At 32.6% G+C, this 27759-nt stretch overlaps 1 protein-coding gene across 15 annotated transcripts in view; it reads right to left on the bottom strand.

Moving 5' to 3' along the window:
* Window positions 1-27759, bottom strand: part of LOC113517061 (patronin-like) — an 86318-nt gene that overhangs the window by 53785 nt on the left and 4774 nt on the right. For all 15 annotated transcript variants that reach the window (XM_052902698.1, XM_052902694.1, XM_052902703.1 and 12 more), the window contains exon 2: window positions 2887-2982. In XM_052902698.1, coding sequence (XP_052758658.1) covers window positions 2887-2982 — 96 coding nt within the window. The remainder of the gene's footprint in view (window positions 1-2886; window positions 2983-27759) is intronic.

Genomic DNA, 27759 nt, shown 5'->3' with positions numbered 1-27759 from the left:
CGAATACCGGTTGGTGTGTCGTAAAGGTTATATTTTTTGTTCAATTTTCGACAGTATCTATTTGTCGAATTTATATTTAACTGTACTCCCTATATTTTTCAAAAATAATGGAATAGACGCCAAATGCAACTTTATTTATTTTTATTTATTTATTTACACTTTATTGCACCAAGTAAAAAGAGAAATAACAAATACAGTAAATATTAATGAGAAGTGATACAAAAGGCAGCCTTATCGTTAAGCAATCTCTTCCAGACAACCTTTGAGTAGAGGACATTGAGAAAAAGACAAAGAGTAGGTTTGGTTATGTCTTTGATCGAACAGCTTATCTAATGTGAACAATAACTGGACGATTCGTTTCTACAATAATCGAATTAGGTACTAGCATTTTATTACGAAAGAGTGGTTGCACAGGACACAGAGCACTCTACACTATTTATGGTGCTGTTTTTACAACACAGGGGGCAAACGAGCATACGGCTCACCTGATGGTGAGTGACTACCGCCGCCCATGATCACTCACAACACTAAAGGCATTGCAGGTGTGCTGCCGGCCTTTTAAAAAGGAAAATACTCTTTTCTTGAAGGTTATAATGTCGTATCGGTTAGGAAATACTGCTGCTGGAAGTTGATTCCAAAGAGTGGTTGTGCGTGGAAGAAAGTGCCTTGAAAAACGTCAGTTTTTTTCAGGCAGACCAATAACCTGTTCGCTATTCTGAATTACTTGAAAAACTATATTATATTTTATTTTTTTAGAACTTCTCATGTACGTGCAAGCTTTTACAAAACCAACAAAATGTATTAAAAATATAGAAAAATCGTATATTTTAATATATATATATATATGTGAAGTAACATATAAAAAAATGTACTTTCAATCATTATTCATTTTTCGTAGACAATAATTATATAATACAAGTCCAAATCTTGGTCAATTTTACATATATCTCAATTCCTTTATTAAATGAACAGTGGTAGGTAAGGTATTAGGTACATAAAGTGTCTAGGCAATATTGTATAACAAAATATTGTACAGTATTATCTAAAGGTACAATAAATTTTACCGGGTGTCGTATAGCTAGGATCGTATTTCCCGGACACGACCGCTAAAAGGTAAAACCACTCCACAGGAGATATTGTTTAAATAAATTAAATATATCAAGCTATCATTTTGATCGCAGTATTTAGTTTCTTTTATAACATCTCTTATATATTTATAGGCAAAAGTCGAGAGGAATTTAAAAATGAATAGAATAAAAAATGAATACAAAAAATTTCCAATCTACGTAATTCTGCATTAGAGAAATCAATATTTTGCTCTAGTACTGTAAAAGACACTACATATTGCAATTAAAAACAAACACATTTAAATATTTACTTACGTATACCATAGTTTATTTATGTCGAACTGTGGACAATTAACAGTTGAAATGACGGTGATGCTTTATTTATATCAGTTGAAGGCAATTATAAACAAACTAAATTTAATACCGCTAATGTTTTTTCCCTATTAATCTTTTCTACACAGATTAACGTTAGTTCTGTTATTACAATTCTAACGTGAATCTGTTAAATAACACTTTATCAATACGTATGAAATGCTAAATTAAAAATAATATTTTGCTTATAAAAAAAATGGTCATTAAACGATTTGTAAAAATTGTTAAGATATTTAACTTTCAAGTCCACTCATTAATATCGCCACGTTCAATGTAATTTTATCAATGAAACTACATATTCAAATTAAGCAACAATTGATGCTAAATAATACAGCAAACAAACAAACGTTCGTTCAACAATAGTGAAAATAAGCGTGAGAAGCGACTAAAGTGGAGGGGCGTTGACATGCACCAAGCTTGGCACTGTGGAGAAACTTCAGTTCAGTCAAGTGCACACAGGGGTCAGATAATAAAGAAATCTCTGTATATAGGTACATGCATACATACAATTACTTGACCGCATACTTCAACAAAACTCGGGAATTTCTGGACATCTAATAGATTGACTAGAAAATAATGCTATTAGCATGAAGTCCATCTTTTGTAACATTTTTTTGGTGAATAAAGGTATAAGATATTCAAATTTGGACAATTGATTACTTATGGAGTGAAAGATAAGCTAAAAATGATTTCGGGAAAACCTGGAGACTACAAAAACAGATAAAAAAAAAACAAGAATCAGCTAGTATTTATATGAATTGAGCGCCAAAGAAACCGCGAAGAAAAAGCAATAGTTTATATTAGTATCGACAGGACATGAATAAATCATGATTTAAAGTAAATTTTAGACAATTTTAATAGAATCATTTAATGTCAGAAACAAAAAAAAAAACTTATAGATACATTAGTAGATTTAGTGTTTTTTATCAGTAACCCGGCTGCAATTTGCAGCATTATCAGTTCCTCTCACATCCTGGATACCCTTAAAGTAACAAAAAAATACGAGTTCCTTATCCCAAATTATAAAATGATATTTCACCTTTCCGTTACTACGTAGTAGGATAGAAAGATTATCGTTAGGGAAAAGATGGTGATATCGCATCGATAGCGATAGAGAACATACATATTCCTCAAATAAGTTTAATCTTTATCAGAATGTTTATAAAAATTACTTACTAGATGATCTGTCAAAAGTCGTTTTGCTCACAATAGGTTATTTATACTCATCGTTTATAAAAATTATCCTGTCTCTCAAGCTGGACCAAAGCATCGCCATTTACAAAATTTCATTAAAATCAGTAGATTGGTTTCAGATATTATTGCGATTTTCACACATCCACCGACCACAACAAATATCATAAATCTCCAATACATTTCAGTAATTGTTCATATTGAGTAATTAAGTTGAATGGGTGGTAAGTTAAATATTATTGAATAATCGGCTTACCTCATGATCCCTATAAAAGGGCTCCTGGAGGTTCTCCGGGACCCTATTGTTAAATGCCTTGGACAACAGCCACTTGATCGACGCCCGTTGCTTTGACTGAAACAAATGAAAAAGTTCTGGTTGAAACATCTTAAAATCTGATAAAAACAGAACTTGTTTGTTCAATGTTCGGTACTCTTGACTAAATAAGATATCTATATCTAAATAAAGTTAATTCAGGGAAAATAATGTTTCTAAGTGCCACCCACACAATTAGCCGTCAGGAACAGAAGATAGCTAAAATTAAGTATATTAATATGTTATTTACAGTGCTAATATGTTATTTATAGTCCAAATGAACTATAACGAAAAAATCACTTCAAAAATGTTTAAATCTATATTTACTTAAATAAAAATATTTCTTTCTTTCTATAATATTTTTTTTGGCCTTTTTTACTTTTTGTAAATAAATTTTGTTATAACAAAATTGACTTCAAACTAATATTATAAACAAAAAAGATTTTTATATGTAATGGATAAACTCAAAAAATACTTCTCTATCTTTCAATGGAAGTAAACTTTTTTTTTTCTATTAATTCATTCCCATTAACCAGTCTTGGATTGTTAATAATGTTATCTAAATCTAAAGCGATTTGATCGGCAATTAGAATAGAAGCAAGTTGGAAATTTAAATCTTAGTGTCGAATTTACGCTAAATCTACTATCTAAAAATTATAAAACAAATTACCCTGCATTTAGAGCAGACTACGTGCAATTTGTCTTTGGCGTGGCGTTACACATTTCGAAAGATTTGAGTGTATTGAATGTCGATTTATTTATAGTTCCTGTACATGCGTTATGCATTCACTATTGATATATTGAATTTGAAGAACATTGCTGTTTTATTACATGTATTATAAGTAACTGAACGATACTCGTAGAGTCTTATACACATTAAAATAACATATGTCGAATATCCAAGAACCTTGCGATATTGGGAACAGTACTACCTTTAGCATTATATTGCATACGCCCTTCCAATAAAACTAGGTTAAATTCAAAACTAAACTACACCAGATCCTGGAGTTTACATCACAAATCAATAAATTTAATCCATGCTTTAATATAAATCATTTTCGGAACGAAATTTCTAATTGTATTTTGCTTTCTGTATTAATAATAGAGTTTCAAAACTCACAGTGATTATTATTACAAAGAATTGAAACGTTTTCTTTGAATCTCACAATCTGAAACTAAGTTAATAGATACTGTAAACAGAACAAAAAATCTACACATGACAGTAGTTCTAATTGTAACGGAGCGATCCATCGTTCGTATCATGGAAAAGATGAAGATACTACGAATGTTATACAAATGTGTGAACTAGATAGCAGCAAATCAAAGGCAAGGGAATACTTCTTTAGAAAACAGGGGCAAAATTAGCAATATGAACAATTAGCTGTATCTTGCGACTTTACCCATAGTCATATCATATAATCTTCTTCAAGACATAAACTACCAAATGTAAAGATATTTTCAAATCTGACTGTTAATTCTAGAGATGAGCGCGCTCAACCAATCTTTTTTGCTTTATTATAGTCGTTTAGTATAGATGAAACGAAAAACAAATAGAAGACATTCGAAACAGCTATGTACAAGCTATGCAACAGATATATAGTATCAAAAGAGTTTGTAACGGCCAGCCGCCAAAAGCAATTATCGAAGATTGAAGTATAGAGGTATGGTAACATTTCTCGGGAATGTACCGAGAGACCAATCCCGACGATGCGGCAATTCACATTAACAGACAATTAGGAATGCTATTATCGGACTAGACATCAGGACGTTTATTAGTAACATATTTGGCACGTTTACAATTTGTTTAAAAGTAGTAATGTCAATATAAGCGGGGACTTTGTTTTATTACTTTCTTGAAGTACTTTTGCATTGTGTTACTTTACCTGATAGAAAATGACAGCAAGAACTAAGATGAAAAGCGCTTAACGAACTCATTTTAAGTATAGTATCTGACAAACAGTAGCCGAACATCCCGTGCCTGCAAAGACCTCAACTCGGCCAAGTTTCAACGTAAATAATTATCGTAAGGCAAGCAGTCGCATTACTATATGTGCATGCGACAACCTGACGCTTGCTAATGACGGTTACATACGTTTTTTCAGAAGCAGTTAACTACGTACCATTACCGACAACTTGCATATAATTCCCATCGAGCTAGTACAATCGGTAAGAACAGTTTTACGAATTAAAAGCGTAAAAGAGAATAAATAGAACTGAATTTTTAACGAAATTCAAAATTTTCAATAAAGTATAATAATATTTTTTTTAATATGTAGTAATTTCGCCGAGAAGCGTATATTTAAGATGAAACAATATATAAGATGACTGCGACTAATATTCAGATATCGTCTACCCATACATATAAATTGTACTAAATGACAAAATCATTTCAATATAGATAAATTTGGAAAAGCGACGACAAACTCATTTATTAATAATTAATAAATTAATAACAAATTGGTGTAACATAATGATGTTAAAATTTAATAATTAAAGAGTTAGAGAAGTAACTACGGAATTTCTTGTGGTATCATCATCATTTCTTGTGGTATCAAGTGACGATTTAGAAGAGCTTGCCTATATAAACAAAGATGTCTTCTATTATTTTATAGTTAGTTATTAAGGATGACAATTTCTCTCTTAACGCAATATAAATGAGAGTACCTCCAGATTGGATATTTAATGAGTGACAATAAAATAGCAATCCTGCCTGTGCTATCGGTATACGCTAGCGGTGTACGAGTAGGAGATGATAGGTCCGGATGAAAGCAGGTCAGTTAGCCCATCGTTACGAATTCCACAAGAATTAATCGCGATGGTTCCATAGGGAACCACGTAGAGGTCGACCTGATAGGGCATATTGCTAGCTGTTAGGTCAAATTCCTAACAAACCCTTTACCCCTGATTGGAAGAGTGTCTGTAGTGTCTATACTTCGTAAACATTAAAAAAAAAAAAGAAATCATTTAGCAATTCTGGCATCGATCGTATAGCATTGCTGGCGATCGCATTGGGACAATAATTACCAAGCGTTATGGCAACGTCCGCTTATTGTGATCGCATTCATCAGTAAGTGGCCACCGAACTGGGTCCTTGCCCTAATTTGTTTGTCGTTCTACGTTGCGTTGATGAAAAGCGTCGATTTAAAATTTGAATACGAGCATTTATTATATTCCAACTAGGTAAACCAGCAAACTTTATTGTAGTGGTCAACTTTATCGCCACGTACCGAGTCCAACTTTTCTTATCGGAATAAAAACTATCCTGTGTCTCAAGTTGGAACAAACAATACATGTTTATTGAAACATACAACATTTAATGAAAATCATTAAAACTATTTAAAGTAACGTAACTAAAAATCGTGACATGAGATTTTTATCTATTTCTTCTTATAAGAAGAAAAAGCAAACTGAAGTGGCAATGGGCTGGTGACATAGCTCGAAGAACTGACAACCGATGGGGAAAAAGGTTCTTGAGTTAGTGGATGCAAGTGGCTCAGGGCCGTTCCTTATGCCAGTATACGGAAAGTCCTAATGTCCAGCAGTAGATGGATAATGCCTGAAATGATGATAATGAAGATTTAAAACAATTTAAATAGTAAGTTTAAGGTCTCGTAACTTTTTTCTGAAGAATATGACACAGGCACTGCACAGTTGGAAATTTTGGACGAAATGTTAATTCAATTCAATTCAATTCAATTTATTGCATTCTACAATATTATTATGAAATATGTTAATAATGGATAAAGTACATTGTAGACCCTGTCGGGCACAGCAATTAGAAGCGAGGAGGGCGTTAATCCTTAAATTTTCATAGAGATTTAAATAATTCAATTTCAATTTCATCAATTTAATTAAATTCGAATTAATTTAAATTCGAATGCTGAAGACATGACACTGTTGACATTATATAAAACGTAAAATTTAAAACTCCTCGACTATCCCAATTTTAAATATGATTAAATAATATTTTTATATACAAAATTATTACAAAAGAAACTATAACTCAGAATTAGGTTAACACATGTTTCATTGTTATAACACAGATGAATATACATACTTAAATTACTCGTAATAAATGTCAATATTTATATAAATACCGCGACATGATAACGATATTCATTAAACATATTTGCTTTACTGTAAATAAAAAAATTCAAAAGCTATAGTAAACGAGGGTAATGGTGGCATATAGTTTTCCTAGTCATATCAGTCAGAAAAGGATGGTATGGATCCATAGATTTACGCTAACCATCTCAGTTAGAGTCGTTATCATTGAATGCTTTTTTTTTTAATGTACTATAGCACAGCACGGTACAGAATTTTTATGCACCTTAGAGTGACAAGATAACTGACTATTCACCTGATGGAATGTAGTAATTGTCATTTGAAAGTATGAATAGCATTAGAGTTATAATAAAATACACAGTGACGTCCATCGTAACCGTCATGCAGGACTATTCCTGACAACTATGATTTTATGCTTTCGTACCTTCACTATCAGATCTTACCTTTTAAACGAAAATATATATTTTGCACGAGCAAGTACAATTGCTTGGCGGCAGAAAGACGAGTGGATCAAAGATAGGGACCCATCATTATATCAACTGTTAACTGTTCACAGCTGAACATAGAACCTCCCTCCTCCCCCTCATTGAGGAGTTTTGCTAGTAGTTACCACGCCTGGCAAGCGGGTTGCAAAACTGCAGTTAAGTTTTGGTGATGTTTTAGGAAGGACGCTGATGCCCATCTTTCAACCATTAGGGACCTCTGCAGATGACTTTTTTACAGACTTCCTCTAATATATATATATATATATATATATATATAAAGGTTATAAGACCACATCCTTTCTAATTCAGCAATAATTAAATAATCAGTTAATAAAAGTGACTCTTAACATAAAGTTTAAAACTTTCATTTTCTTCAATAGGTATTACAAAAGAATTTAAATTTAAAAGGTCATCAGAGAACTAAGAAAAACAAAACAGTGTAACAAGTTAAGCCTGCTCGTATACTATTTGCAAGATAATTAAACACGTTTTCCGACGCAGTTATGCTTGTAAAATATGTGCATTCACAGACAGGTTCAGTAATACATTTAGTAATATTAGGATAATATGTAACAAATAAAGCGTCAAACGTAAGAGCTATCCAATGAAGTCGCTACACATTCTCATTCATAATTTTTATTATCATCCTAACAACCCATTAACATCCTACAGTCGGGTACTTAGAACTGTCAAATAATCATTAGATATCGATTAATCGACAGCCCGCTATCCAATAGCGGACTGTTGATACTTCGGTCATATTACTTGTCGACAGTCTGACAATCTGGACAAGCTAATGGTTGTAGGTAAGATATAGGGAAAAAGATCCACGGACGATCACCTAGTCGACGGTCGGACCAAGTAACTGGTGTTACGGGACTATCAATTGCAGCTGCCCTGCGGGAGGCTGAAGACCTTGCGAAATGGAGTAATATCATAAGAGAGACAACAGACACCTTTCAAGGATACGACCTTCAGTAATAAAGTGGACAAAGAGAGAAAAAGAGATTAATAATAATCCGGTTTGATTGAATGGCCTAAAACAATCTAACAATGGATTAGTTATATAATAAACAATAAATCGATTATAATTGACTAATTTTAGTATCGATTGATTGATGTAGTCGATAGTAACAACTGCTAGCACTGCAACAACAGTATCGATTATAAATAATTTAATCGATAATATTGTTTATTATTCACTATGGCTACAATTTGATAGCATTGCATACCATGTAGATTATTAGATTACAATCAATATATTGGGTTAAAAAAAATATTTATATCGATTCTATCAATAGGCCAATCGATTTTTGATTATCCTCGAGTATTAAGTAATTGATAATTGATTATTAGACGACACGTAATACCATTGGTTACGTTTTTCTTCTCATTAGGAGGACACACTGGTAGCCAATGACGGTACATCATCAATCATTATATCAGCCGTTGACTGTCCACTGCCAAACAAAAGCCTACTCCTTGGAGTGGTTTTGCTAGTAGTTCCCGTGCTTGGCAGGCGGATTGGCAATCGCAAATTTAGTGACGTTTGAAAAGGGACGCTTGCAGCCCATCCCTCGACCAATAAATTCCTTTAGACGCACGGGAAAGAATGCGGTGGCCCATTCTACTCTGGAACCACACAACTATATATAATGACAGTGCATCACATTATAATATATCAACCAAGTTCAATTAGATAATCTTTTAAAACCATCAATGACAAACCAATGACAAATTGGTACAATGTTAAATATTCTATAGACACTGTTACCGCAACTGAGGCACGCAAGCGTGAGATTGAACACGCAATGCCTTCTGATCACTCTCTGTTATTCGAAGATCAGATCATGTCGCGAATGCACCGAAGAAATTATAATGACGCCAGAAATTTAATTAAAGCCTTCCAAGCTCTTTCACCGACTCAGATAACAATCAGAAGAGATATTTATTGCATTGAAATAACCATTTGAATATATTTTTAAGACGGTGGGGTTTTTAATTTAAATGTATTTTGTACATATGTTACGACATCTCCAATTCTATAATAATTCTTTTTTTTTCAATTGACAGGGCTTTCTCGTGTGTTTAATATATTATAATTACGATTGAAGTTACTGTTTTTTCAGGACAGGACAGGAGCAGTACCGTGGACATAACAGAGTATACTGTTTCGCCCATGATACCCCCATACGTTGCCATTCCTAAGGACTCAGGTGTTATTCCTCTGTATCCCATCCTGTCACATCCCACCCTTCAAACCGAAATACAGTCATGCAAACACAACTGCTTCACGATAAAAATACGAATGGGATATAGGTGCCCAAGTAAACGATTTTTGTACAAAGTCCTCCTCTGGTGGCCTGATGAAACTGTGAACGGCGCAGTTCGATATTCATGGTATTGTTTATATCGAGGTTCCATAGCTGGCGGCATATTACTACTTTCTATTAGTTTGTTTACCACTGCTATAAAAAAAGTCAATAAATATATATCATTATAAATATAATACCTATGGGAGCAATTTAAATATAACAACATAATCTCCTCTCACTATAGAAAGCTTTATATATGTTATTGTCGAATAATTAAAAATGGGATATAAAAATTAATTACGAGACTGTTATAAAAAATAAATGTTTTAAGGTTTTGTTGCAAAAAATAAAACAGACTTTTATCGTGAGAAATTTAATGGAATTTATACGAGAATGAATGTTATTCATTGCAAATATAACTGAAGATATGAATAAAGGATGAAGGTGATAATGTCATATTTTCGGATTTTCGCTATTCTTTAAATGGATGAAGTTGTTAGGAGGTGTAATATAATTGCGTAATACTTACACTCGATTACTATAACTTATTAGTATGTGCACATATACCTCCGTCAATGCATATAATAAAGAAAATCTGACATAACACCTTCATCCATTCATAGTTCCAATTATGAAAAGGCGAAGATATCCCACAATACGCACATGCTCAAAAAAGAAAAAATATTAGTATGAATATCCTTATACAAATTGCTTAAAAATATGTAAAGAACTCTCTGTATTAAAAATAGTAAGTTCAAATGTATTACATTATTTACGAATGCAAACACTAAAGCAGATGTCACGATATTATAAGGAAACAAAGTTTGAACGGAAAACATAATAAAGGGTAAGTCTAGCTATCAATAACGGCATACGAACGTCGACAAATCATAAAGTGAGGTCGAGCGCGTGTCGGCGCATGCCAGAGTTAAAAATAGGCCAATGCAGAGACACTCCCGAAATGGAAGACACTTGAGCGCACTCGATCAAACCAAAATGCCATGTAAACAAGTAATTATTAATGTTTTAATGAACAGAAATGGAATAGTAACTCAGTCTGCATTTTTGGCTTAGGAACTTAAACAACGAGTTCTTTTGGTCCATTAAGACGGAACTTATCAAGGATTAACCACTTTTTAGTTAGTTCTCAGGTTTTGTCCTGATAACCGCATGGAGATTGACCTTACATGGTCATACTGATGAAAGAGTGTAAGATTATATATCATGTGAGAATTATATATTTTCAAAAGAGAAAATTCTCAATTCGCTTTATGGTACAGTAAAATTTTAAAGGATAATAAAGGATAATAATAAAGTTCTTAAGAAAATAATGAGTGCAAATGGTGGTCTTATTGCAAAGGGATTTTTTCGTCGTAAACCTGTATTTTTTTTTCTAATATTGAGAACAGTAGAAAGTTTCTATTATAAAAATTAAGAGAAATTTATAAAAGAAAAAGAACTGAATTCGTTTTTAATGTTTCGGTAAAACATGCAGTAATAAGTCTATAGAAATTATCGCACCTACCAGTTAAAATGGAAATATTTTAGTCAATTAAAAACAACATGTTCATTAGCATTCCGTAAATATGGTAATTTATTCAACAAGATTTAATTAAACGATTTTTTTGGTTGGTTAATAAATAACAGTAACTTGTGTAACAATAGGGCGGTATAAATATTACAAATATGAACTTTTTCAATAAAACTTATTTATCCACTATTGCTTTTGTAATTCTGAAAAATATGTTCTACGCCTTTTATTATTGAAATCTTTAAATCAATTATAACGGTAGATATTATTAGAGACATGCTCAATTTAACTGTTTAATTCATCATAATTCTATTATAATGATCAATTAAACAGAAAAAGTTGATGACATCCTATAATGATGTTTAAAAAAAATGTAAACAGTATTCTATTTGCAAACGTTAGGCGCGTTTCGCTCGTAAAGTGCTGCCTATTAAGTACTTTCATGCACCACGCTATAACATATAGCAAGTGGAGCGGGCAGGCCACTCTCTACACTCAATTCGTACTAGTTAATTGCGGTGTAATTAGTGGAATCGCCATTGCACAGCCATTTCACTCTCTCTCGTGACTAACGTTTAGACTAACCCCCCGTTTCTACCAAAATACACGTCTCAAAACATGTTTGATTCAATAAGACACATGTCACCATTCCTTTTCATCTTCAGGTTGCCATTACTTGCAATTATATGAACAAAGCACAATACACTTGGGTAAAAGAAAGAAAATATGAAATTAAACACTATACAAAGCCACCTGGCACCCGTGGTAATAGTAAGCAACTTCCTCCATTTAGAGCAATGAGTCTTGCTATATAAGAGGAAGCAAAGAATGGGATCCTAATAGATTAAGGTAAAATTGTCTCGACATCTATACAACGAAAAGTCATCTTTAATACATGTAAAACATTTGATACAAACGCTCTACAAATACACGATGTAATTTGGTAGAAACATGATGTTAGATTATGATTACCATCACCGACGGAAGACATCACTTCTGTATTATTCCTATTCTACGTTAGTCAAACTCGCATCAAAAGCAAAACATGCAAAGTGATAAATTTTCCAAACGACGTCTATAAAGTTCTCTAACAGAACGTGACAATGCCAAAAATAAGACCAAATGAAACGTGTCCCATTTGTTATTTGTATCGGATCTCAGTCTTTCTATAGAATCGGCGAGCCTTCGAAATGTCACCTTGACTACACTCCTTATAAGTATTAATCGAGCGCAAAACCACACCAAAGTCACTATAGCTATACTTGGGTTGTAAAATATCAAAGGTAATAAAAATATTTTGAACCTTAAAGCATATTGTGCAAGTAATACACACACCTCAATAGCAGTTTAAGTACATTCTCAAAATAAGTAAGACTTTTTACTGAATCTATACCTAAAATGGAATCCTATTACGTAATTAGAAAAATCCAATATGCCTTCTATTTCAATCATTAGAATTCGATCAGTATTTGTCAGCCATCTGCTCATCGGGACCAATTCGACACGTTTTGAGAGATGTATATTAACTAACCAATTCCTAATTCTATTATCAGAAGAGCTCCTGGTATTCATAATTTTGTACTATTTTTGAGTTTACAAATTAATTTAGGAATTTTAGTCAATTATGTTAACAAGCACTAAAGAAAATCGTACTTTCCATATTTTATTTGGAATAGTACGACTTGGAATGGTAAACTAACTTTACAATTCCAAATTGCAAAGTAAGAGATCCCATTATAGCAAAAATCTAAGCCAATTATCAACCAAGCTGAATGGTTTGTTGCAAAACAAACGGTTAGTTAGCCGATGCGATTATCATCGATTCGGATCGGAGGCTCGGGACAGCCGATGCGTGGAAACTGGAAAGGTGCGTTGGCACCTGCTGCCCACGCGAGCCGATGAGGTCGGCGCCCACGCTGCCTCCTACAGGCCTCGACACAGGTCGTAACTTTACAAGATCTATAATACAGCACGAGTATGAGCAAGACAGGAAAACATTTTTGACACATTTGCGATTGAGCTACAAAATAGTCAACTGAAAGATAACAGTTAAATGTCTCTCAATAAAATTTAATGCTAATAAAACTTTGTCGTCGACGTTATTTAACTTGTAATTTCATCACTTATCATTCAGAATGCAAGTAAAATGAACAAAGCATCTACTTGAATTAATATGCACATTACTTACCACACAGTCGCATGTTTATAAAATACCAATAAATTAGTCTAATGGCGAATATTATTGATTTGTTTTACAATTTACTTTTTATTGAATAAAAGAGTTTATCAATATAACAATAAACCTAAAAACCAGCAACGTATAGACAATAATTGGTTTTAATTGAATGATGACAACGATGCACTTACGTAAGTTAATTATTGTCTATAATTAAATATACTTTGCTTTAACAGGACATTTAGTAAAGAATTCAATTGAGCTATAAATCGAATATTGTAATTATGGGCAACTATGGCTGTTTGAGGTGACAAAAAGAAAACATTGATTGAAACATTGCCTTTTTCAAGGAACAGGAAAATAAAACTGGCATTGAGATACCAAAAAAGTTTATTCGTATCAATATACTCGTAACATTAAATAAGTATAGTCAGTCTACAGTTCATCGAGAGCTGGACAAGCAATGATTCACTGCTAGCCAAATATGGAAGATAACTCAACAACAGGCAGCTCAGCGAATAAGATATAGAAAACTTCGGAACATATGCTCCGATACATATTCATGGAAGTGACCAAGATGGCCTTAGATTACTATTTAAGTTGCATTGACAGGAATTCTACAATGCGGTACGTAGAAGTTGCGTGAGATTAGATCGCCTTATGAAGTATTAAGGAAACAACAAGTACCGGGAAGAAGTCTTAATACAGAGCCGTAGATAATGATGTTAATTCAAGGTAATTTGTAAACATATTTCTAAATTGAGAAATCAAATTCAAGACATGAAGGCTCGAATGAGCACGTACTGAAATCTTTATGAAATGCCACAAATATAATTCAAGATAATATACAACTGACGCGATATGAATAATGTAGACAATCCGTGTAAAATAAATATTCTATTATTGAAAGACAAACGGAAATAGGAAGGCAGTGACCGTTTGGGTGCTTATTAAATACGAGTAGTATAAGATTTCTGGGTAATACTATTTATCCACAAGAGTCAAGGACAAACAGATACGAAACAAATCGTAACACGACTAAAGCTTTCGCAGCTACTGGAACTAATAGCGTTCGTTTTGAACACAGGAAATAGATAATGATTAGGGTTGCTTTGAGTCATTCGTCGATTGCAATATTCGATCCACCTGAACGATCGTTAGTCATAAAAATTCTCTTTAAATTATAATGAGATAATACAATCAAGGAAATAATACAAAGCAACGAAAGATTTATACTAATATGTTTTCAGTAACTTCACTCGCGCAAAGCCATATCGTCTGATCCAAAAGGAATTTCCAAAAACTCATTCTTAGTGCTCACTTTGGATGTAATATATATATAATTTATATTTATGCGTTGATAAGTCTTTTATTTTATACATAGACTACATTAAAATTATGTCCACGTTCTAAATTTAAATTGATCTTAATATGAATGTGAAATTTAAAAAAAAACAGACAATAAGTGTGTGCTTCGGATACACATTTACAAATGTAAATATTTATAACGTTAACCTTAAACGGTAAACACTAACTTTCAAGGGGAAAGAACATCAGAACAACGGAGATGGGATGAAGTCATAAGTAGCTAATGACATCTATAAATAACAAGCCCACGCAACGACCGATATAGATTTATTTTATTATGCATTAAATCCATCGCACCAACACCATATTTAAAACAAATATACTTAACAATTAAATATTTTTTGAGCATCCAACCGAGGACAGTGTCAAATTATACAACAACAGCAATTATCCTATAGTCGATGTCAATTACACGGATGAGTCTTTCGGACGGAATTTAATATGACCAGAGCAACACGCAAACGGATGACAATGAAAATTATTGTGGCCTTTGAGCCTACGCTGAATATTAGCGAATCATTGCCAAGGTTCGTGAGCATTAAACAACTAAGGAAGTAACAGGATATCCATTAATCGCTTTATTAAAATTTTAAGAAAAAAACAATGTTATTGAAATTAGTAAAACAAAGTAACGATAACTTAGTGTAGTTAAATAATTTTACTTGTTTACGTTCGAAATAAATGCATGATATAAAACACGTAATAAAATAAATAACATCTGTACTTAAAAAGTTATCACTAAGCCTGGTAATTCAGATAACGAATTTTATCACATCATACTTTTGAGGTAATCATGAAATATAAATAAAAATATTTAAAGAAGTTCTTTGCTAACGTACATTTCTTAGGTCATATTAAAAAACATTTACAACTAATTTCAAAAAGAAGGAGGTTCTCTTTTTTATGTTTGTTAGCTCATAACTCCGTCACTTGTAAACTAATTTCGATTTTTTTTTTATCTGAAAGGATATACTTTTGATAACATTTCTATGGAAGCAATGTGTATTCCCATAGAAATTTTATCAAAATTGGTTCAGTAGTTTAGCTTTGAAATGAAAATAACTGGTTTTGCCACAACTGAAATATTTTTTTTTTGTGAAACACAATCTTTAATTACAATATCTACAGTTTATTATAACATCTGCGATTTCATTTATTTACTCAGCACGGAGACCAATTTCGTTTCTAAGTTGGTTCGTTATTATTTTCCCATACATGTGAGTGTACATGGCCAATAAAAATTCTGTTTGTTCTTGCGATTACTGCAATCATATAAATAATACTAGACGAGCATCCGCACAGATGTTTCATACACTATGTATAGATAATGAAGCTACTATTGTTCCAAAATTACAATAATATAACAGCAACTGTGTGACCCAGTTGGATAGCGTAGACAGTACGAACCATCTCGGTGAAAGTGAGAGACGTAGATGTGCAAAAGGAGCAACTAGACGACGAATATAAACATTTCGTAACCACTATTATAGGCGCGGACCACCGATCAATATGACTAGCGGCAGGCCTAGACATTACAGTGGTTACGTCAGTGCTTGACCAAAATGTTTCTATTCAAACATACGATTAGAGGTACTGAAAGTTGTTTGAACAAGAAATTTTGCAAAGAGTTATTATAAGGTGTAAAACTTGTTTGCAAAGCTCAAAGACATGGAAGAAATGTTTTATATATTCAAATCACATCTAGTATGGACTGCCGTTGGTAATGATATGAATATTAAGTGCATACGAAGGTAAGGGACAATAGGTGTCATTTGATTAATAATAGTACTGACGTAAGAAACGGGCGACATCTGGCCAAGGATCTTTTTAAGGTTTCTCATACACGACGATATACCACGACGACGGGCACGAGTATGTACGAAATGGAGACATATTTGTAATTTGAATAGATAATTACAATTAAACTTTATTGTCGACTCGTTGTCGTGATGTTCATCACTTAGATGATAAGACGAATAAATTACTAATAGAAACATCAAATACGAATAATAAAGCATTTAATTTTGCATCTAACATATACTTACATTTACACACGGTGAATGCCACTAAAATCGCTTAGTAGGCGTAACGACATTGCAAATGTTTCATTTATGCATTAATTTACACTGTTTCAAGGTTTAGTTTACATTACATTGCAGGATGATCATAAAAATGACACTTCTATGTTTACCCAAAGATAGACATCAAAATACCATTATGGAAATAAATAGTAACCCACTTAAATCCCTTCAAAGCGATAATGTACCGTATAAGAAAAACAATAAAGTTTATGTGAATTGTTTTAGACGTTCTTTGGTTAGCCGACACTAAACTGTCAACTTAAATTTTGAACTCTGGCGAAGATTACAAATATTTGTTAAAATTTCAATATGTTCAGCTAAATGACAGACATCACATGACCTCGTTAAAATTGTTCTGGCTTATACAGACTCGAACTGCGACATCGATAAATAAAAGTGCATCAAAAATTTACCTGAACTAACTAACTACAATCTCAGTAACAAAAATGTACACATACGAACGTGAACAATAATTTTGACAATGCATACATTACATAGCAAGTCAATTATTACATCTTAATAACGATGACCACATTGAATTTCACAGTAAATGTGTTTCAAATTTATTACTAAAATTATTTATTACCTAAATCGTATATTATCTATAGAAACAATTTTTATACCATTTATAACAAATCGATTACGTGATCGCGCAATTTTTACAACGGACCAATTTTTTTGTATTCAGACCTACGCTCTTTCTCGGAGAACGTTTCAGCTTCATGAATAACGTCGCTAAATTCGAATTGTTATAGCTTTTCTAATACCTAGTATATAAATAATTTGTAAATCGTAATAGTATAGAATCAGAGATTTCCCACGGAGGCTTGCAATACCTAAACTGCATAACTTCTACTTCGCACGAGAATTGCACAATCTCGACTATTCTCCACATCTCGAAGGATGCGTGAAGTGAACGATGTTGGAATTACTTTATGTGAAAAGTTTCCTTTTGCACCCACCGTAATTGTTTAGATGTCGCTATTTAAAGCAGAATATGTCGATAGAAGAGACTGAACAAACAATTAGCCTAATTGGTTTGGTTGCGATCGATAATTCAATGTCAAATAAGTACAGAGCAACTATAATATTCACTAAAATGCCATTTAACTTTACTAATATTACTAATGGACGCGGATTCTTCTTGGTGCATTATTACGCCTGTCGGTTAGAATCATAAAAAGTCTATTAATTTGAAGTGCTTGTGAACAAGTATATTTATATCAAGATATTTCCATTTAATTGGTTTTAAAGACATTATAGGCTAACAATTACAGAAATAAATACGTTTTTAGAAACAGGCAATCAATCCTAGTTCGGGTTCTTATAAAACCAAACTCACAGAAATAGAATTTGAGGCATTCTTTGACAAAGCAAAATAAAATCATTTATACTGACTATATATAGATCATTATTCACTTTCTTTTCCTTGTAGATAGATTAAAATGAGAAAATAATAGAGATTATAATAAAAACATACTGTCAAAAGTGTTATGGACACTTGAACGGCATAATTCTCAACAAAACTATAATGTTACAACATACGACTGATGTTATGTAGACAGTTATGAATGATTCTGTAGTAGACGTGATTACTAAATAGTCAAATGCCATTATTTATACATTATAAACAAAACAGTGACGACACAACTAAACCTTGATCTTGGCTTTCAATGTAAGCACGATATTTAATTCCATTTCTCTCTTGACATATTTTTTGAGTTTGGACATTTTCTAATTTAAGTTTTAATATCACTGTATTCATTTATTAGTTATATCAAAATGAAATTACTAACAGATACAAATTCATTAATTACATTTTCAAAATCAATAATTTTAAGCTATTGGATTAATTTTGTTTTAAGTGCAATTAGTGTAAGTACGACCACAAATACTTTTTTAAGAAGTCCGAATAAATGACTCATTCAGTCAGATAAATAAGTGTTACCTTGTTAAGTATTGGCTGAGTTAGCCAATACTTAACAAAATAACACTCATTCAGTAGCTAATGAGATTAATCACCACAGTTTAACACCTGATACTTCATATTACTGACACAAAACTAATTAAACCAGCAAAAGGGAAAATCACGCCTCGAGTGTTGAATTTTTTAAGTATCAAGATATAAGTATCTTATAAATTAGGTATAATTTTATTGCAAATATTTCGTGGTATTTACTTGAGAAGATAATGATATTGTCTACTCTATTATAGATTAAAGTCTATGAAAATAAAAAAAAAATGTTGCCAGTATGCTAATAATTTAGTCTAGACATCTTTAAATTTCTAAATTTGAATACCTTTTTTTACCTCGTCTTTGAACAACAACTTTTTAAAAGACAACTTTAGACAACAATTTTTTAAAAGATAAAAATTTTAAGACATAATAGATAAGTATTGTACTTGTAAAAGCTAAAGAAAATATAAAAATGGTTCAGTAGGTATTTACATTCAGTGCTTCAAAATATGCGTAACCAATACGCTGTAGGCTTGTAGTTTTTTTACCTTTTAACTAGCAACCGGAAGCAGTGTAGTATTTAGAAACATTTTTATTTCGGTTCTCCAAAAGCAACAAGTGACACATCGGACGCGCACCGTCGCAGACGATTCGTATCTTTGATAGACAAATAAGAAAGAAAAAACAATAAATTAAGCAGAACATTTATTGCCTGATTCCGGTAATTTCGTGTTAAATACTGTATGGATTTTATCTTAAACTTTCACTTTTGTACAGTTCAGAATTATGCCGGAAATTATAGACATTAATATTTTTGTAATGTATTTGTTAATCATAAGTCTCGGACCAATTAATTTATATAAAAGAGAAAAGAATGGATATACCCTTTTAAGTCTATCTTCATATGGGACTATATTTTAAAGGGACAACAAACACTACGTCGCGGTTAACTCCTAGGGAATTAACCATGATGAGCTAACAGAACTGCCTATATTATCAGCTCCATCCTCCACTAGTGTACCATTAGTTAAGATAGGTGAATTATTTCATGTTCAGCCATAAAAACCCTCTAATAAACCTATGGAAGTTGGTTCTCTATTAAAAAAAAAGAAACACAAATAAATCTCTAGGATCTAACTAATGAAGATTAATTTACAGACGCAACTCCGGTGAATAAACGAACACCCATAAGAAAACATCCCAATTACACCTACGGAAAAAGATAATCAACGTCGCAAATTAAACCCGGAAACTTGTTAAATATTAACGCGTTAAGGACTAAAGGACGCAGATTATCGATCAGCTGTTTGACTCGACAGTAGCTATTTTACTGACACAAATATTAGTTTATCGAATGTTGGCGCTGACATTTTCATAAATTACATAATATCAACTGCTGTAGAATTGGTAAGCGATAGTATATTTTACGTAACTGTGCATAGATGTTATAAGTACGTTGAGTAATAACATGGTGTTTAAATTACTTTAACGTTAAATAAATATTATTGTTTTTATATCTTTATATCATATCACGTATCTTAATATGTACATACATAATAATGATCATTAAACAATGCTACTCAAACAAATGACACATAAAACCTGCAACAGTTCCGACGATATAATGAGTACCATGAGAGAAATTCAAAGCGATGAGGCTTTTCAAGAATGTACCGTTGTGAATGAATTTATTTGCAAATAGGATGAACCATAACAAACTATTAATGTCTCTTTACTGAACACGGAATCTCTATAAGAGAGATGATTAAACCAACAATTACCATGCAGACCGATTGGCTGGAGATAACTATTGTTTAGAGTTATCCCAAGAGATATCCTAGAGTCGACTCTTACGACATACCGGTGATGAATAAAGTAGCAAATTGTATTCTTACTCTTTTATGGCATGGAGAAATAAAGAAAAGAAGTAGTTTTCTACTTCTTTTTTCTATTTCTTCTAAAGACATAATTTTATTTCATATTAGCTATATTCCGCAATTTCACCCGCATGAAACAGTACATAAAGTATCCTATGTGCTAAGTTAGGATATAACCTACCCGTGTACTAAATTTCAATCAGATATATTCAGTAGTTTTTGCGGAAAAGAGTAAGACATCCATATATCCATCGTTACAAACTTCCGCATTTATAATATTAATAAGACCTTTTAATAGTTTACTTTTAAATATACAAATTAGTGTACAAACATTTGGTGCATTAAGACGTATGTAATTGAATTTGTGCACTGTAATGCAAAGTGGTTTTGTGAAAGTGTCACAAAATTATATCATTTATTTAATATTATCACCTCTTTTTAATTACAACATTAAAAAATTGGCAATGTTAAATGTAATAAAGTAAAATGTTAAATGTAATAAATATTATTAGATTTAAACAAAATATAAGTAATTAAATATAAAGATTTTCTCTGCAAAAACCCTCAATCATGATAAGAGATTTTGTTTGAAATATTATATTTTAACTTAGAACGTGGACACGTCTCCGATTAGATTTTACTTCTCAAAGACAAACAGTAGCTTCTATTGTCAAAAAATAAATATGGTGTCAACACTGAAGTAACTCTTATCTACACTAATATTATAAAGAGGAAAGATTTGTATTTTTGTGTGTAAGTTTGTAATGAATAAACTCAAAAACTACTTTGCCGATTTCAAAAATTCTTTCACCATTAGAAAACTACATTCACCCTGAATAGGCTATATTTATTGCTAGAAAAGATCAGGGATCCTTACTAAAACTTTAGTAACGTAACTCAAGGTGTAAAAAATGCTATAAAATATCTTTCGTCGCGTACGCTGCGGAAACTATTGGTGATAGAACAAAAGTATGTTCTACAATATTGAAAAAAATATCAATAACTACAAAAAACTTCGCGATACTATATGTCCAACTAATATCATTATGTCCCAATAACCATTTTTTAAAATGTTGTAAAAATGTACACCCGTGCGAAGCCGGGACTGGCCGCTAGTTGATTATAAAATAATTACATAAAATCAGTACGAGTAAGATGTACTTGTTGCAGATACAATCCATAGAAAGGTAAACCTTAAACATAAAACAGCATCATGCAACACGAGCTGTTTCATTATAACCAGATATCGAACTAGTAGTACAACTTATAGTGAATGGTCCATTGAACAGAAGTTTGGCAAACATTGGACCGAAATTATGTGATACGTCACAACATTTGGCTTCTGGAGGCCAATTTCACTTTTCGCAATGGCATTCCACCGGAGATACGTGTGTCGTTAGGCCGTTACGCTCGACTAAATATGCGGACCAATTGTTCACTTCACTGACATACAAAATATGTTAGAATTTAAATAGGCAGCTATGTAAATTCGTAACAATTGTTCCAATTTTATAAATTACTATAAGTCTATTGATTGTTGTTGATCGTTGCTATAACACTAATACCACAATAATAAAATGCACGTCATTTTTTTATATATTTATTTTTACATGCAAAGATGGAATCGTGCACCCACCGAATAGTATGCAATGGCGGGTAATGAAACGATGAGCATCAAGACCGTTGGCCTATCGTAGCGTATCCGCTAGGAATCAACTGCGATGATTTGGTCAATTCCACGTAGAAATGCGTGGTGGTAGACCAGACAGGGTATCCTCTCTACCCCTCAATATAATTCGAGCACTGTTCTGTTTCTTTACTGTTAGCTGTAACTAGCATTAAAATGATACACATCTTCGTCATTCATTCTTCATCTTTAACTGTCCACTGCTGAACATAAGCCTCCCCTTTTATGCCAGTAGTTGCCACGCTTAGCAAGCGGGTTGGCAACCGCAGTTAGGTGCTAGGATATGTTTTAAGATACATATAATTTGTAGTTAAATATACACCTAGTAAAATATAAATAAAGTAATTTGAATAGACTCTGATCTTATACAAATACGCCGTTATTTCCGCGCAAACTTTTTATAAAACAATTGCTGATGAGAGTGTCATGACGAATCTGAACATTGCAATTTATGTAGCGGAATGAAACAATTTGTTTGGAACATTTGTCATAGAGAAAATATCATAATAACGAAACGAGATCTAGTTACGTTTGTCAGAGATTCATCTATTAAAGAAAGTCAAACGTAATACGAAGTTCATTAGACAGGCACATTGATTTCAAAGGCTATTTCTTATTGCATTGATGTAATATAAAGGCTGACCACATGAAAGTAACCGCACTGCGCATTCCGCATATAGCTTTCTCTGAGTGCCCATCAGATCGACGTATTGTGCCGTCGAGTGGCTGGAGCATTCATTCTGGGGATCCAATATTAAGTAATACATTGCGATAGTAACAGAAATGACAATTAATTTCCATCAAATGCTAAATGGGAAAATAGAAATCGAAAATAGAATCGGTCTTTTATCGTTAAAGGACTTTTCCCTATTGATAGATTACTCATCGTTTGGTTATCTAATCTATCTACTACTATCTATCAGACCAAAGATATACTATAAAATACATATTTGAGTTAAACATATCATTCTAATATCATTCTCGGAGTTTCTTTGCGTGACAGGATCCGAAATGACAATATCCGCAAAAGAACCAAAATGACCGACATAGCCACAAGAATAACCAAGATGAAGTGACAATGGGCTGGTCACATAGCTCGAGGAACCGATAAACAATGAAGAAAGGTTCTGAAAGAAGGGTTTACTAGATGGAGTGACGACCTTAAATGCATTACAGGAAGTCAGAGTGTACAGGTGTCTCAAGAGCGTGGCAGTTTATGGGGAAGATTTATGTTCAACAGTGGCTAATATATATAATGGCTGATATGATGATGATGATGATGATATCATTCTAAAGTAATAAACTGTCTATTATGATACCATAAATAATTTATTATTTAACTTTTTAGTATTAATTTTTGTCAATGATAATCTAGGTTACGGCGAATTCAGAAAAATTCAATAACAATTGTATTTGTATACATACACTGATGAAGATATTTCATAGACACATCATATTGATAATATTTAAATTCAGAACGCGGAATTGTCTTTACATATATATTTTAGCTAGCAATAAGCAGTTATTTTGCTTTTTTTTTTCTTTTTATTTAATCAAAGTATTTATAGAAACGGTAACTTACACTAACATTTTCTCAGACTAAAAATGTTACATACATTTTTGTGCTCTATGATGCGACACATAAGGAATACACTGCAACGGGACAGCGAGAACAGCAACAGATGGCGTGTCAAGGATATCTAGGCGTCACACACGAGAATAAATAAACTTCCTTGATTGATATTATTAAGATGATCACCAATATGATGATAACCACCAATAGTGATTAATTTGCGAGACGAGGCAACAGTTGGCAATTGTTCGGACTTTATCTAATAATCCGTACCTCATCAAAATTTTGTAAAACAAACAATTTGATACTTCCACGCTTCATAAATATTTTTATATAATTGAAATAATAATTATATTTCAACAGTTATTTTGAACAGTTTGGAAATAAAAAAAAATTATACAACTTAGAATGACAAACAAGCTGTCAGCTTCTTTACTCATCTTGGACAATCTGATAGAAGTTAATAACAATTGCCTATTTCTATTATACTATTATTATATATTATATACTATTTCTGAACAGATACGATATTACCGTGTCGTCACCGTGTGGTATAGAATGGGCCACCATTCCTGGCAAGCATGGACAATCCCCCCCCCCCCCCTTATTAGCAAGACTTTTTTAATGTGTAGAAAATCTTTAAAAGACCGTCCCAACTTCCGGAGGGATGACAGAAGGGGTGTGTGGGACTCTTACCCACTAAAAACCACACGACATACCTCAAGGTGCATTTGTTAGATCCCCAGGTTCCCATTTATAGACGACTACAGTTCCGACGTGATGGCCCGCCTTGTAGGTGTTGTAGGGCAGGCCTCTTCTCTTTGGGTTAGGGCGGAGTCTGGACATCCCGCCCTACAGTCTCAGGAGGCTTATGAGAAATGTATATGGTTAGCAGTGCATAGTTAACAATTATTAATAACAAGGTATTACGCTCATTACAATCTTTGCATGCGAGAACATGTATAGATTATGATTAGAATAATGAGCGAAAGCATTTCTACAATAAAATGATAAATGGCAGGTAAATTTAATACTATCTATGATATAACCAGAACGTATTTTATTTATATAGACACAGAATTAGCGTTCATAATCATTATCTCAAAGAATAGCGGAGTTATTTCGACTGTTACTCATTACACTACATAATGTAATGCACTTCGATCTATTATAAACTTTCAGCTTCATCGGATGTTCATTAATTCGATTTATTTATAGAGCTTGGAACTTTACGTAATGTTTGTTTAAAGGTTTTCGGATATACAAGTACGTTTATGACGAAATACAACTGTGGCGTAGATATTTGTCTCTCATCTCTTTCTTTGATGAAAGAGTCACGGAAAGCAAACTAGTCAGACAACTTCGAAGGTAATACAAAACTGATATAAATAAAATATAATAAGGAGTAAAGAATTAGCTTATCTTTAATACAAATTAAGTTTAACATCATAAGCCACGAAGTCAAGTCACTTAGCCCATTGTGTCGAATTAACCGGTAAGGCGGGCTAGCGGTTTGACAAGGTATTTTTCTAGCAATAGATATGCCAGTGTTTGGTTTTACTTGTTCACTTCAAAAATATGAAAATTGAGGTTATAGGATCAATAGAATTTGGAGTTCTACTAATTTGAATAACAGAAAGTTATTAAAATTATTTATTAGTCTTTCTCTTAAAACTTGTCGCTAATCGTGGCTTCCGTCGGTGACGAAGCTCCTCCCTGCATTTTAGAGAATTAGACGAATAAATCTAACTGCAACTAAGAGTTAACCAAGGACCAACAAATCAAAAACACATCAATTGCTTAGACGAGACGTAGATTACTACTGGCGATGCGGTAAATTTAACACCCGTTTCAACCTTCAGAGACTTGGCGATACAAATTTATGTTGTTGCAAAACTTCTATAAAGACATCTCAGACAAGGCTCACGCCTTATATGAGAATGGTGGGCGGAAGCATACTGCAGAAGTGGTTCCACAATGAAGTCTGTCGCAACATGTTTTAATTATATCCAATATTATCAAGAACTGGTATAGCAGCCAATCCAGTTCTCGCATGCGTGAGAATTCCATCCATTTATACGATTAATGTTTCCTATAACACTTCGAATTTCTTATCCCATTAGAAATTATTTTTTTAGAAAGTCGAATACAAATGGAATAGTTAGTGATGACTGATGTCCTCTCTGTTTACTGTGGTTAATTAACTACTAGTTACTAATATCTGTAAGGTTTCGACATTAAATTCCGTCGATGTCCGATTTAGAATTCTTGCTCACAAACCGGTTTCGAATTCTGCGATTCCAATTATGTAATTCGAAACGATCAGTTCGATGAATAACTGCGTTGGCAGAATCTGGGACTTAGATCTGTGGGGGAAACCGGTTATTAGGCTTTTAGCTTGTTATTATAAAAGTGAAGACAGATTATAAAATAAGTATATATATACTCTGATAATCTTAAAATAGGAAAAAAAAATATTGTAATTAGGACAAATATTGTTATTGTAAAATAAGAAATTATTTGAAATGTATCTAACCTACTTTACATTTAGGTCGCCAATAAACAATGCAACACTAATTAACAGTAATTTACATAATTATGCAAATAAATTATTATTTACTTATATATAGGGATATCTTTACTGACCGGGATAAAAAGTAGCCTATAATATTCTTCTCCATCCCATATAGTACATATATACCAAATTTTATAGTAATTGGTGAAGCCGTTAAGGCGCTATAAGACAACAACGAAACCAACTCCCTTTCAAATTTATAATAAGAGAATAATTACAAGTTATAATGGAATAAAAAAGCACCTGAAATCACACAACTGAACTCTGAAAACATTACAAGCACACTCCTTTACGGCAGTTGTATAATAAACAAAATTTGAAAGGGTAAAGAAAAACCGATTCGCTCGTTTGGTCTAACTCCAACTTCAGGTTCAGAGCATTAGCTACACAATACACGCAAAAGTTTGACCTTTCTAAAGAGGATAATAGGCATTTAGATTCCGTATTGGATAGGTGTACGTATAAAAATGTGATAGGGCATCTAAATTCTTTTTATGAGTCCAAATACACCAACGGATTTGGAAATCTCTGTAAACAATCGCACAGAATTACACTATTATCAACAGGTATACTGTTTCGCCCATGATATCCCCCATGTATTCCTGAGGAGTTGAAACGGAAACACAACCATGGTGTTTCACGACCACGCATCACCACGCATCAGCGAGCCTGTTAATTTTACGATTTCCTAAACGATGTTAGAAATGGTGCAAATAAAACACCCGAGTTTATATTGACTAAATAGATGTCGAGAATACGAGCCAAAAGTAAACTGAGTCTATAAATAAAATAGTTTTAATGGACCACTGACCACACGGCCTCCAAGATACATATTTTTGTAAATAAGGAATACGTAACATTTTCACTGAAGTAACCATATATGGTTAAACAATTGAACCTAGAAAATGGCGACATCTTACCTAATTACCATAGTTCTTTATATTGTCCTAATAAAATACATTCTTTATTAGAATAATTATTAGGATAAGAGGAGGAAAAAGATTACAATTTTCATACCACTGAACAAATAGAACGTGGGCATTTGAATTCATGATATCAAAACTCGTGGCAAATTAATTTGGTAGGGTAAAAAGCGAATAAGCGCTAGACAGATCTGGGTCGGTAA

The sequence above is a fragment of the Galleria mellonella genome, unplaced genomic scaffold (assembly GCF_026898425.1).
Source record: "Galleria mellonella isolate WM207_F2 unplaced genomic scaffold, CSIRO_AGI_GalMel_v1 utg93, whole genome shotgun sequence".
NCBI classification, from domain to species: Eukaryota; Metazoa; Arthropoda; class Insecta; order Lepidoptera; family Pyralidae; genus Galleria; species Galleria mellonella.
Note: the sequence above shows the minus strand (reverse complement) of the source record. Positions and strands in the feature narration are given on the sequence as shown.